The following is a 15243-nucleotide window of genomic DNA, read 5'->3' on the forward strand; positions in this document are numbered from 1 at the left end:
GATTTTTGCCTCTAATCCTAATATCCTAAAATACACTATAAACACACTAGCCATTGCACGCGCAGAAGCATTTACCTTCAAACTGAACACAGACTTTTATTTAAACAATCAAAATGAATTTCTGACTGCTTTGCAAATGGTGCTACTTCAGATGGGTAACACAGCCAATCTAGGGCTAACTGCAATACCATGCTTGTCACTATATACCATCCCGCAGCCATTTCCAATTTGATAGCTAATGTGCGGTAGAAGTCTTATCCTCCAGAGCAAAATATAGAAACTCTTATCCTGTGAGTTAAGTCAGACTTGTCATTTTTGCCCACTGCCTGCTACTTATATGGAGTCTTGTGTAATTCTGATGCTATCCAAGGAGACAAATGTGAATTTGCCCAATTGTCTGGCTATTACTGTGTAATTAATATTAGCTCTTGCATTATAAAGGCTGGGGGGGGGGAATAAAAAGTTGTCCCTAAAACATCTATTGGAGAATGCAACTTGTAGGCAGAAAAATAACTGCAGCAACCCATTACTCATCATATATTCAAACAAAATGTAGTCTGAATTTAGGAGAAAATAATGATAATAAGTATAGCACAACAGGAACGAGCAGTGCTTCCACACTTTGAAAACTATGTAAGTAATGTAGTTGGAATTGCCTCATGCCATATGTAACAATGTAGCTATGTAGCTAAGCAGTCCTTCAGAGTGGATAACCATTTCCCCGGTCAGAAATTTATGCGGCTAAGAAATGGCACTCCCCAATCCCTCCAATTTACACTTCATAACTATTTTTTTTTTCCAAAAATTGTGGTATTTCAAAATGATTCCTATATGGACTTTTCTATCTCAAAAAGAAAAAAGATTATTTCAGAAATTGTTAAACGCTTAGAAATGTAACGGTTTTCTTCCTGAGGATAAAATGTTGTTCTTCTCCCTTGGCTGAAACATCATAATGGTTTCCATTCTGACACATCAGTTTTGATGGGTTGATGGGTTACACAGTGCACTAGAGCACATCGTGAAGCATCGGTCTGGGAAATTTGAGAGAGAAAACCCCAGACAGACAGACACAGACACGCACAAACATAAACTCACACACCCTTTCCTCCTTCTCAGCTGTGCTAGTTGATACAAAATTCTGTCCAAATTAAAAAATCAGAGAGCTGCAACTGCCTGATTCACAGTGATAATGTACCTGAAACTGTGCCAAACCTGCACATAAAACTAGACTAACACATATTTTTTCAATAAAGCTGTTTTTCGTAAGAAAGCACACCTTTTACTTCTTACCTGTAATATGGTAGCTAACCTGCCGGTTGACATCAGATGTGTCTTCATCCCAAGTGCTAAGAACAGCCACAACTTCACCTGGAGGGTCACTCTCCTTCACCGAACCTCTGTACACCTCATGCTCAAAGATGGGTGCATTATCATTTATGTCTGTTACAGTGACTGAGACCAAGGTGGTTGATGACAAGGATAAAGTGTCCCCCAGATCTGAGGCCACAACTGCAAAAGTGAAAGCTGGATCCTTCTCATGGTCCAGATCCTTCAATGTGCTGATCCAGCCACTGTTGCTGTCAATAGTGAATGCTTCTGTGATCTTTTCCAGCTCTGATTCCACTGCAAGTGTATAGGTGACCTGCCCATTTGCACTTGAGTCTGCATCCACTGCTTTCACTTGCATAAGCTTCGTTCCGATGGGCATCCCTTCCATTATTACAGCATCGTAATTAGCAGTTTCAAACATGGGCTTGTTGTCATTTACATCCAACACCTTAACTTCTACATCCACTGTTATTACAATGTCTACTTTGTCTAACTGAATGGTGGCTGCAACTTTGAAGTGAAAAGCAGAAATTGTCTCATGGTCAAGTCTCTTATCCAGCTTTATGAGGCCTGTGTCTTGCTCTATGATGAAAATTCCATCTTTGTTGTTTTCAGTCAATTCTCCGTTAACTGTGCTATACAAAGCACCCTGATTAGGCAAAACATGCAGAATGTCAATAGTACTGCCGATGAGGGTGTCTTCTGCTACAGTGAAAGAATACTGCGGTTGAGTAAAGGAAGGCAAAATAGTTTCTGGAGGTAAAACGTGGATGTATACAGGAATCAGAGAATGCTTTACAGGAATGCCACCATCAACTGCTTTGACAAAGAATGACAGAACTGTGTTTTTCAGCTGGTTAAAGTTACCTTTGGTGACCATCCATCCATTGTCTGGATCTATTTCAAGCAGATCAGCTACTGAAACAGAGGCCTCGCTATACAGAGAATACGTAATTCTTGAATTGGCTCCATCATCTGGATCTACAGCTTGCACCTGGGTCACCAAGTAACCTTTCCCAACATCTGCTTTAACACTTGCTCTGTATTCTACAGTCATAAATTGGGGAGCGTTGTCATTCTCATCCACTACGATCACTCTTACAGTACAAAATGTGGTCCTGCCACCTCCATCGAGGGCCCTCAGAAATACACCAATATCGCCTTCCAATGGGTTCTCCCGGTCTAGTCTCTCAGTTGTTAGAATCTGCCCGTTGCTATCAATCAAAAATCGGTCTTTGGCAAAGTCATTTATTATGGCATAGCTTATTTGACCATATACACCTGAATCACCATCTGTGGCTTTCACGTGGATTACCTTAGTTCCAGGAGCAGCATTTTCTCTAACCTCTGCAACATAAACACTCTGTGAAAACACAGGGCTGTAGAGATTGGCTCCAAGGATACGTATGTGCACCTGAGCAGTGCTGGTGAACAATCCATCTGAGACAGAGACATTTAAGCTATACATGGGTTCCATTCTCTGTTTCCGGTGATTGGAAAGGGTGATAACACCACTCTTGCTGTCCATGATAAAACTGGTCCGATCATTTCCTGATAGGATGCTGTACTCCAGCCTGTCAAAATCAGAGCTGTCAGCATCAGAGGCTTGCACACAAGTCACAAAATGACCCCGAGGTGCCAGTTCACTTACATATGATTCATATATTAATTGGTTAAAAACTGGAGGGTTGTCATTCATATCTGTTATTGAGATGCTAACAAGAACCTCACTGCTAAGTGGTGGGAACCCATTATCAGTTGCTCTGACTTTCAAGCTGCATTGCTGTATGAGCTCATGATCTAACATACGGGCTGTTAGAATTAGGCCACTTGTGCTGTCTATATGAAAGTAGTCAGTGCTGTTAAAGGTATCCTGGACGATCTGATACTGCACAATTTTGTTATTGTCAGAGTCAGCATCAGTAGCAACAACCTGCAACACAGGAGTCCCAATCAAGGATGCTTCAGACAAGGTAGCACTGTAGGCTGATTGATCAAAAATTGGAGGATTATCGTTCACATCGTTAATGATCAAGTCCACAGTGACCTCAGCTCGAGCACCAGTGAGGGCGTCACTGGCTCGCACCATCAGCTTGAAAAGAGAATTTATTTCATAGTCCAATGCACTGATGACGCTGAGAACTCCAGTATCAAAGTCAATATTAAACTGGTTGTAGGGATCTCCATCAACAATGATATAAATGATACCCTGGCCTTCCGGACTGGTTGCATTTATGCTTAATATTGGAGTGTGCATTTCTACATCTTCATTCACAGAAGCTGTATAGAATGGTTTGTCAAATACAGGCATTGCTTTGTTAACAATAGTAATGGGGAGTTCTACTGAAGCAGACAATGATGGGTTACCACCATCTTTTGCGAGAATAACAACCAAATACTCTATGTTCGATAAATCAGAATTGAAGGCTTCTTTTAAGGTGACACTGCCAGACTCCCTGTCAATTTCAAAATGTCCATAGTCTTCCTTCAGAAGATACGACACTTCACCATTTTCATCCTTATCTTTATCAATAGCCGTCACTCGATATATCAGAGTACCAGGCTCAGCCTCAACCTGCACTGCAGCATAGTATGGAAGCCCTACAAACACTGGAGCGTTGTCATTTATGTCCTCAATGTGAACTCTGACCACCACTCGAGCGACACGAAGGTGATCTAGTTCACGGCTTGCTTCCACCACCAGCTCATACAGTTCTTGCTCTTCTCGGTCAAAGGGGATGCCAGTTGTCTGAATGACTCCTGAGGTGGATTTGATTTTAAACTTGTTGCCTGGGTTTAATATACTGTATTTCAAGGGCTCATTGAGACGGTTACCAACAGCATTCACCACAGCAATCTTTGTGATATTAGTACTGTTCTCTAAGATAGAAGTGGAATAAAAATTTTGTGTGAAGTGGAGCCCACTATCCATGGCTTCTTTTACCATTATTGTCACCATAGCAGTGCTATAAAATTTCCCATCAGATACTCTTACTATTAGCATATAATGGTCTTTGGAAAGGCTATTGTTTTTAATGGTGAGTACCCCTGAACTTGAATCAATTAAAAAATGGTCTATATTGCCTTCGATTAGACTGTATGTTAGTTCGGGCGGAATCTCTGAATCTGGATCTGTAGCCTTGACTTTAAGAACCTCCACACCAACATACGTGGGCAGAAGCAAGACTGTCTCAAATACAGCCTGGCTGAAGACTGGCGGATTGTCATTGACATCAGTTACCTCAATGGTTACTTCAACTGGGCTCTCTGCTGTAAGCTGGGGATTCCCGCTATCTCTAACATGCACACGGAAGTGGAAGTGGGCTATTGTTTCATGATCTAAATTTGCAATTGTTCTGATTGCACCTGTGCTGGAATCGACAGTGAAATACTTTTTTGCTGTAGATTCAACAATCTGGTAGACCAGCAAGGCATTCTGATTACTGTCAGCGTCAGTGGCTCGTATCACGAGGGGACTGTTACTTGCACTCCGGACTACGCTATTTACAGGAGCAGCTTCACTTATGCTGCCTGAGTACTGAGAGAAAAGAAAAACTGGTGGGTTATCATTTTCATCAACAATCTGAATGGTCACAGTGGCATTTGATGCCATGCCTGCCATATTTGTTGCCTGTACAATGAGCTGATAGAAGGAAGTACGTTCATAATCAAGGGTTTTTTGACTGGTGATGACTCCAGAGTATGGGTTTATAGCGAAGACTCCATCCACATTCCCATCTTTAACCTCATAAACTAACGTGGACTGACTGATTGCAGAAATTAAGATGACAGAAGTACCAAAATCCACATTTTCGTTAACCTCTGCTTGGTATTCTTTGAGAGTGAACTTAGGGTGGGAGTTATCTGCCATTGTCACAGATATCCGCACAATTGCTGTTGCAGACAGTGGTGGAGAACCCTGATCAGTCACTTTGACTGACAAAACAAACTGTCCCATTGTGGTTAAGTCCGGCTCCTTCAGTAATGTAATGATCCCTAAAACTGGTTCAATCTTGAATGTGTTTCCAGTATTTCCTAAAACAGAAATATTGTATGCAAATTAGAAGTGAACTACAATACACTTAAAACATAGCTTAAAACAGGTGCAATTAGCTGTAATTTGTCAGTCACTTATTGAAAAAACATAAAATCAGGACATCTCAGCACATAGTATAGGTGTTCAAACCATCAGAAACTCAGTACTGCTACTTACATCTTGATTCTGAGTTTCAGCACTTGATTAAGTGGTGCATGTAGATTACCCCCAGCACAAAAGTGGGAAAAAGCATCAATTATGGGAATTAGTGAAACGCATGTATACCTAAATCACAGAAACTAGATCAGAGGCTAACAAGCCAATTACATGATGAATGAATAACATCTCAGGCCATTAATTGAAGGGAATATTAAGCAACTATAGAGAAGATTACAGTAGTTCAATGCTCAAAGAACTGGATGTAAAAGGTTAAAGTGGCATTTAGAAAATTAAATAGAATAAATAGCATAGAAAAGAGATAACAGTATCTTGTGGCACAAAGGTTTATCATATGATCTCTGATAAGGAGGAATCTAGATGAATGAAATTTAGTAGAAAATGTCAGGAAATTTCCATTAGAACATGCAGGCAGGGAGACCACTGCCTGCATAAACGTGAAAATGGTGAGTTTAAATCAAGCACCTTCTTTGGGGTCTTTTTTTTTTTTTTCTTTTTAGATAGCTGTATTGCCAACCTCTTCTTCAGCAGACAGATGCAAAGCTTAGAATTTTTGTATTTACTTCTCTCTGCACAGCACCTGAGGCATAACCATTTAAAGAATATCTCTGTTTACCACCAGTTACCTGAGAAATATTTCTGTCCGTGTCATGGACACTTTACTGTAGACTGGAAGCAGTTCTACATTTTGGAGTATAAATTACCATGATAGCAGGAACAGGTTATAATGATTGGTATCTCTGCATGACGTTTTTATTTAGAATCAAATTCGGAGAAAGAGTCTTTTTGCTTATACTTGTCACATAATCCAAATCATAGCACCCTATCCTTTAAGCAGGCACTCAAGTGATCAGCAAAATATGGATTACCTAGCAAAGGTGATCTCTAATTATAAGTTAAGGATAAATATCAAAGCTTTGCATCTGTCTACTAAATACATGGAATACCAAATACATGGAATCCTAGATGAAGTGAGTTATTGTAAATTATTTTTTAAGATGTAGTTCACTATCTCTGGTAAACTCTGGGGCCTAGAAGCTAATTTAAGCTACACATTACGGTGTGTTGTTCAATATTGGTAGTGGCTTTCTATTTATATGCATCCTTTCTGCAAGATTCTTTTTCTGCAAGAGATATAAATGCTCGTAAAGATCACAGTATCTGTCACATTTGCAGACACTGCAAATGGTGCTGCAGTTATTTTGTCAGAGCTTGCTAATACAAATCAACTGTAGTCATTGATAGTCGCAGGTAAGGCCAGAGCTGGTTCTTCCCTTTTGAAATTTTTTATGAAATTATGTAAGAGTTACTTTTTTTAGCAATTGTTATGTTCACATGTAAGGTGATGTAAGTATTTCCCCTGACTGAAGGGACTGTGTACAGTCTGCGTGCTGCAGTTAAAATTAGTATCCTCAGCATCACAGACTTTATGGATCATAGAAACTACAGCAACAGAAGACTGAATTTTGATGCATCTAGGATTGGAACATCTGTGGATAATGAAACTGTGGGAGTGCGTAGCTTTATAATAAATGCAAGTTTGAAGTCTGACACTGCAGAGAGAGCTTATGATGAAACAGAAATAGGCTGTAAAGGAAGAGAAAGCCTCTAGAAAAGAGAAAAATATGCAGACTAAAAATGGCCATCTAACAGCCAAAACATCCTTTCTAATCATCAGATTTTCTGTGCACTTCATGTGCGCTATTATCAGGGTATGGGAGCCCACACTCCTGGCATGTCAGGCTGCACTTTGCATTGTGGTGGCACCCAAAGGTGACTGGCTTGGAGTTCAGCATAGTAATTGTTGTAAAAACACTGAAGAAAATTCTCAAACATCTAGTACTCCAAAAGACAAGATAGATACATCAATAATTTAGACTTAGGGGGAGGGCGGGGGAAATGGGTGTAACAAAACCTCTGAGATGCGCATTTAGATGTGCACATGGTATAACAGGGAATGTAACACTGAATGAACAAACCCTTGGGCATGTATGAGGCAAAGAGATGACTTTGAGCATGAATAGGTGTTAGTGAAGGCGTTCACTAGGCTAATGGCTCAAGTCCAGTACAAGGAGCTATTCGTGATATACCAAGCTATTAGTAAGTGATTTGTTAATCTCTGTCCAGTTTATAGTGAAACTGAGGTTACCATGTTGCTTCTCCAGTCTTGGCACTTATCTTGAACATATCTTCTGTTTCCCTTGGCTTCTCTGTTCTTTTCCCCAGCCCTTGCTTTTTAGGCTTTTACATTTTGGTAGAGGAGTGAGAAATGAAGAAATACAATTGTGCTTACAGTTTTACAGTAGACCATGGGTAGAACAGGTACCTAGAAAATGCCAGGAACACTCTTGAACTACATTGCTCCAGGAACCCAAACTAGTCTACTTACAGCTTATTACCACGTTGCCCTGCCTTGGCACGTGTAAAATTTTCCCTGATCTTAGACAAAGGCCACTGCAGAATACAGAGCTATAACTGACAAGCCCAAATTCAGAGCATAAGCATAAAGCAAATATTTGTTTTGCAGTGCTAAGTTCTTTGTTGTATCACAAGGGTCTAAGTTCGGTTGTTTCAACTGCAAAGGACTTCACCTCCTGGTTTGCAAATAGACCCTACATCCGCAGGGCATACAGAATAACAACAGAAAAAAGGTTCCTCGGGTCTTCTCTAAACTGAAAGTTATATCAGTTTAATTAAAGGTGTGAGCTTAAGCTACATAAAGTTAAGTCAGCATGAGGTGGTATAGCTATCCTTATTCTAGTGGCTTACTTTTTGTCATTTAAACCTGCTCCTAACTGACTTAAGCTATGCTAGCTAGTGACAAGTCTGTATTTTTATTCAGGTTTGAGTTTGCACTCTTAGTTATTCAGGCAAAATGAAAGTTGTATCAGAATAAATATTATACGAGGAAAAAATATCACAAAATTTCTTGATATCATTAAAAATCAAGAATCTTGTTTTGGTAACTTGGAAACTATCCTTGATTTTGAACTTTCTGCAACACACTTCTCATGAAGCATGCTTCAGGTTTGTTCTATAAAGATGAGAAAAATGGAGATTCTAAACAATTACAAACCGTCCTAGTTTTGAAGATGTGAAGAGGTAAGAACAGGGATAAACAATGAGCCTGCAGGATGAGGGCCTACAGATGGGAAAGGTTTGTGATCGATTAATACTGGGACAAGCTGCAGCATATGAAACTTCTTTTCAGGGCAATGTAGGTTCTAAGTTTTGTCATAATTAAAAAGGAAAGACTCGTATTACTGAAAAACATACAGTGGAAATGCAACATTAAAACAACCTAAAGGTTACAAATTTCCACTGGCTTCTCTCTTTCTCCAGGCACTCCTCTTGTATATATGTTCTGGTTTATTTCAGAAATAATTCCTAAATTCAGATCCGTATAAGCAAGAGAAAGCTACATTTGCTTGCATGTGTGGCAGGGATAATATAAATTTCCCATGACCTTGCTGATATACGGGCAGAGAAATACTTTTGCTGGTACAGTTTATATGGTGAATGTAAATATATATAGCTTACTAGCTAAAGCAATTTTATTCTGGTATCACTGTCTCGTCCCTTAGGCTTCTACTGACATGCAGTAGTTTTAAGAGACTTTGTGCTGCTAAACTACTACTGCTCTGCTGGCAGAAGTTTTTGGCCTAGCGCTGATGTCAGTCTCTGTGCTCCTTTGATTGCAACATCAGCAAAGATGCCAGTTTGTACCAGCTGTCATGGCATTTGTTTATGAAGCATCCCATATGTACTAGACTGAGGCCAGTAACCTGAAAACAGTAACTGATAATAGCTTTCAGTAACCAACTTCTGTGGTGGATTTGCACCAATGACTCAGAGGTAAAAGGCTCAGGATCCATCTAGTGGATAAGAAAGCAACCCTCTTCTGACAGATGTTTCTATCGTAGCTTAAAAATGAAAACTAGCTACCAAGAACATGTCATTTTTCTTCAGCTCCACAGAGGAAGGTAGGACAAAGAAGCTGACTTGTGTTAATAAGGGTAACAGCACTTTTCTGTTTATTGTGATTCATGACACTGCATTTTCAGCCTTGGATCTAACCTGCTTCAATGGTGTAGATAAGCTCTGCGTTTTCTCCTTTGTCTTTATCCAAAGCTGTGACCTGCAAGACTGCTGATCCAATAGCTGCTGATTCAAATACGGAGGCTTCATACAGCGGACTGGTGAAGTATGGACTGTGATCGTTGGAATCTTCCACGTTTATGATGACTCTGGCGAGGTTTCTTCTGTAAGGGAATTCTTGATCTCGGACCTAGACAAAAAGTGCGTAACATACCAGTCTATTAAGTATAGACACCAGTCTATTAAAACTTCATAAATATTAGCAATCTGAGTGCTATTAATATTGTCAATGTTATTTAACATAAAACTATAACAAAAGTCTGTTTGCCCCAATGAACTCACAATACAAAAGACAGCTGCACACAAGTGACGGTCCACAGCGAGAAACAGGTTCAAGAAACAGGAAGAGCTTAGAGAAGATTTTTTCTTTTCAGTTGTGAAAAAATGCATGGCACCTAACTATCAAGACACGGATTTTTAAATTGGCAGCCACATGAGACTTAAAATCATTTTTAGGTTTGTGAGATACTTTTTTTTTTCTCTTAAACACGTGCTACACAGTCATTTGCCCTGCCACTCCTTTACAGCCTAAGAGCAAATCAGCACAATGAACTTTGCCCATTGCTCCTTCACTCAAAGAGCTGCAGAAAGTTTTACCCGCTATGATCAGTCACGTGTCAGTCTAGTGTTTGCAGCTACTAGTGGATTTTTCATCAGCGCATATGTAATACCTTGCTGAAGATTATGACACCGGTGGTAAACAGACTAAGAATTATCTTAAGAAGTGCTGAGCACTCTCAACAGAAATATTATGTATTGCTCCTCTCTCACTTCCATACTACTACACTGCAATCCTGCCAAAAGGTACAGAACAATCCCTGAAAGTTTTGTTCTTAAATAAAGCAGATGAACTATTGTATCACCTGGAGATTAAATACAAGCACCTGGCCTCCGTCAGCCCTGTCCCTCTGTGGCTTGGCTTATACTTCTCCTTACCTTCTGCTCGCCAAAGGACTTGCAGCTCGTTACGCTGTGCTCTGAGGCACTGGTCAGCTTCTGCTCACTGAGGGGCACAGTGGGTTTTCGATCCCTGGGCTCTCTCGGCCTAAAGCTGGCCCTGTACCTAGTAAGTCATGAGCTGTTCCTTCTCCGCAGGGCTCTCAAGTGGTTAAAGAAAATAGTAGGCTACAGTGACAGACTTTTTTTTCCACTAACCTCAACTTTATAATATACAACCTTCACTGGAAAACAGAGTAACTTATGTTCTGCAATTTAGGCACATTGAACAAAAAAATGGTAATTAAGTTTTTTGCATACTCAAACATTTGGAAACGTAGCTGAAAGCTGTTTAGTGTTGCAACAGCTTATGTCCTGAAATACGTCTGTAAAAGTAAACTATAAATCAGATTTCTGTTTGCAAGGGCTGTAGCATTCTCCACGTCAAGAAAGTGATTATCTTCCTGTGAATAACCTCTCAAACAATTTTCAGTCTCTCTTCAGACGTTCTAAAAATTACCTTCTATGAGATGACCAGATGCCAAGAGATTATATAATTTCTTGTTTGCTCTCCCTGGAGGTAGCAAAACATTTCCTACTAGATACAATGTATTCACAGTAAGTTTCACTAAAAGCCCAAATAAAAAATGTAAACCGCATACACAGCAGGGCAGGCAAAACGAAATCAATGACTGCTTACTGCACTGAAAGTCCTAAGGCACATATGCACCTGAAACAGCAATGACTGTTCTGAGCCAAGTGAACATTGCATTCTTACCATGACATTAAGGATGTGTTTTTCTTGAGCTTCATGGTCCAACCTCTCAGCGGTATAGAGCACTCCAGTGCTGGGATCAATTCTGAATTTTCTCACACTGACTGCATCGATGCTGCTGTGAATAGTGTAGCTCAACTTATTTTTCTCATCTCTGTCTATAGCTTCAATTTGCAGAATTTCAGTATCAGGGAGGATGTCCTCTGAAATGGTGACATCGTAACTTGGGTGAGAGAATTCTGGGCCGTTATCATTGTTATCCAACACTCTGATAAGAACCTAGAGTTAACGAAAGAAAACCATTTGAAGTTATTGAAGTTTAGTCACACTACTCAATAGACACCTGGAGTAATAACTTTAGATGACTGTACATGATGTTATGTATGGGGGGACTGAGAAACATCACTTAAATAGTTACTGTTCAGATCAAAAGAAATAGCAAATATATCATTTTGAAGGCAAAAATGTCCCTAATTATAAGACCTGCTAAGAGATTATGGCAAAGAAGTCCATATAAGAGATTTTCAATATCTGTAGATTGGAAAATATTCTTATGATAATAGGGAAGACTCAACTCTTCAGTCACTGTGTTGCTTACAAGGGACTTCTACAGCTATTATAGGATTTCCTTTTCCCCTCTCTATTTAACAAGGCTACAAAAAAGCCTTCTCATGTTACATAAATCTGCCTCTTATACCATCAAGAGTCAGCTAAACTTTGTGTTGTTTTCTGCCCCGTACGTTTTGTTGTGATGTACTAGCAACATTAAATCACATCAGTGGTAAAAATTTGAAGCTGCCATTACATTTTAGGCTTTGTTAGGGAAAGTAATATTTGGTGAGCACACATGTAATTTTAGAAAGAATGAAATGGGACAATCTTTTTATTCAAAGGTTTCAAAACCAGCAATAGCCCAATGAACTGCTTGGGATACCTTGTGTCCTGGACTCTTCCCTAGGATGAAATGATTTGACCTGTCTTGCAGGATATTTTCTCTGCTCTTCTGAAAAGTGCCTGGCTCTTTTTTAAGCCATTTATTACTTTGCTTGACCAAGCCCTGCCCACCCATACTTTTTTAGGAGGAGAAAAATACAGTTATACCTTTACTACAATATTGCACAAACAGATGTTGGCCTCAGAGAGAAATGAAACTTTAGATTTCCTTGAGATTTGGAAAGGTTTGCAGAACACATTACCAGAAGGAACATGAACAATTGTAAGCAGCCGTCATAATGAACTGGCCTGGGAAATGTTTAAGAGACAGCTGAAATAAAATGCTCTGTAAGTTAAATGGCAGAGGACTTCAACTGCGCTTTCCATACGATTTAATTTTCACCAGATTATGGTACGCCAGAGTGAAACGGAGAGAAACCCACATTAGGTTATGCCTCCGTCTTGGATAGACAGTAATAAAATTGGAGGGAAATATACATTGCTGGGCCTATAATAATGATGAAAAGTCACCTAGCTTTTTATATTTTTATTGCTGATATACCATATATTAAGGTTTGTTTCTGACCTGAGAGGAAAAAAACTCACACACACACATCTGAAAAAGATGTGAAGAAATGAGTTGCAATATATGAAAAAAGCCTGAGGAAAAAAATAAAGGATTCCAGTTCTGCTCTGGTGGTACACAGAGGCAGCGATCAACCACTTAAAATTTTGCTAGTGTAAGGAAGAGACACTGAAGCAATCTGAAGTGGGGATAATCTGATTAGGAGCATTTAACACTTAATGGCATATTCTCTAGCAGTTACAGGACCCTCAGCTGTTGACAGGAACCGCTCTAACACAGCCACATTATTTTACTGCTGCATTGTTAATGCAGATAACAAGAAAATACGTTTTATTTTACTTTCCATTTAATGCGTGCGCAAAAACTTTGTCACGCATCGTGTTAGACCATCTAACTGAGAAGTTAAAACTATTCAGACGGATTTGATTAAAAACGCTGAGTGCATGTGATTCCACAGTTACTACTATAACAAAGGCAACCTTGAACAAAGTAAGCTGCCACCCGGGGGGAGGTTCGTATGTGCGAGCTCACTTTTAACACTGCTGTGCACAAGCTCCAACTACGCTGTAAGAAACAAAAAATGTGCAGATGCACACCAAGGTGTCTTAACTGCTCCAGTGGTGCCGTACTGTTTTGTTCCTGCGCGGCGTATGACTATGTCAGTGGTGTGCTTCACTTCTCCTGATACCCAGGGCATTTTGGACTCACGCTGGCATACCGTGAAAGCAGAGGAGGGCATAAAGCTCTGTCCACCACAAGGCTTGCACTGACTGCGCACACCATGCCTTCCCTAGACTGAATGAATGAAACAGAGGTGGACTGGATCAGCATCAGAGACCAAGGGAAAGCCATGAAGCTATGGCAAATAGGAGTCACGATTCACGGAACAGCATTTCTTCCCAGTGAAAAAGTCGTAAGACAATGCCGTGGCATGCGGAGAGGGAACACGATGGTGTTCGGGGAGGCAGGGAGCTGGAGAGGGGACAAACAAAAATTGGAGGTCCTCATTAGCTGCGGTAGAATTTTTTTTCCCTCCCTTTCATTTCCTATGTGCTGTGAAACTGTTCAGGCGCCTGTTTAAGTCGCAGGCACCCTTCCTCCCTAGAGATGATTGCATTTTAGTGATTTGTCAAGTGATCCATATTGTAATACATATTATTTATTACATACTCTGCATTTCAAAAGCCACTTCCATCTGGAGATCTTAGAATGGTTTAGAGATGCTAATGAATGAAGGAGATATTATTGATTCAGAATTTCTTCCATTAAAACAGAGTCAGAGGTATTTTCAATTTTGTCAGCTGCCTCTCAAAATCCCTGTGAGTCAGCTGTGATTTTAAAGTTATGATCTCTGCTCTATTGAGGGACCAAAAATTCCCTCGTGACAAAAGAAGGTCACCCTATATAAGGGAATACTGATTATAGATAGAGTTCTGTCAAACCCACAAGCTATGAAAAAGGAGAAAGTGTAACTCTCTATGTTCTTCAAAATCTAACAGTCTTAGGGGATACTTGAGACAATATCAAGTAAAACAAAACAGAACTTAAGGGCTATTTTAAGTAGCAGTTTCCTCAATCCTCAGAATATTTTGGAAGAGCAAGTGACTATTATTCTCCTCCTCTACACTGGAAAGCAATACCTGGCAGCAAGGTTAAATGACTTATCAAAACCACATGAGAAGTGGAGTGGTAAAGCTGGGAAAGAAGTTGAGAACATTGCATTCTTATGTTTATTTTTAAACTATCTCCCCCCCCCACCCCCGTCCTTTTATTATATCATCTTAAAACGCCACCTCCCTTTGCAGAAGCAGTATAACTTCTAGTAAGATGCTATGTAAAAAGAGAGGAAATCTTTTCCTCTATTAAAGGAGAAACGCTATACTGATACAAACAACAGGCTCATAGAAAACCTGACCCTGCAAACATATGGGAAGTCAAGTAAGTTGAATTGCAGTAGATCGTTAATATGAGGAAAGCTAATCAAATTCATTAAATGGTTGCCAAACTTGGGCATAAAATCCTGGTACCTCTGGCAAATTTCCCACTGATTTCAAAAGGGTCCAGATTCTGCTCTCTGAAGCCTTGCGCCTTACCCAGCCCATAACATGTATTTCAAGCAAATCACCAAAATCTAGTGTTATTCTGCTGAAGAGATTCAAAGACTCACAGGGTATGTTTACTTTCATACTTTCTTCATACTTATTTCCAAACTGAAAACATGGCAAGAATGAGCAGTTACGTAAATATCACTCATCATTGTTCAGGTGACTGGTGTGCTAAGCTGTGATAACAGCTATTGTGCACAAGCAAAGA

At 39.8% G+C, this 15243-nt stretch overlaps 1 protein-coding gene across 3 annotated transcripts in view; it reads right to left on the reverse strand.

Moving 5' to 3' along the window:
* The window catches only part of FAT3 (FAT atypical cadherin 3), a 385938-nt gene that overhangs the window by 80100 nt on the left and 290595 nt on the right, over positions 1–15243 (reverse strand). For all 3 annotated transcript variants that reach the window (XM_068930522.1, XM_068930524.1, XM_068930523.1), the window contains 3 exons: positions 11415–11690; positions 9620–9830; positions 1291–5364 (listed from right to left, as the gene is read on the reverse strand). In XM_068930522.1, the coding sequence (XP_068786623.1) occupies positions 1291–5364; positions 9620–9830; positions 11415–11690 (4561 nt within the window). The remainder of the gene's footprint in view (positions 1–1290; positions 5365–9619; positions 9831–11414; positions 11691–15243) is intronic.

This window comes from Struthio camelus, chromosome 1 (genome assembly GCF_040807025.1).
Source record: "Struthio camelus isolate bStrCam1 chromosome 1, bStrCam1.hap1, whole genome shotgun sequence".
Taxonomy (NCBI): Eukaryota; Metazoa; Chordata; class Aves; order Struthioniformes; family Struthionidae; genus Struthio; species Struthio camelus.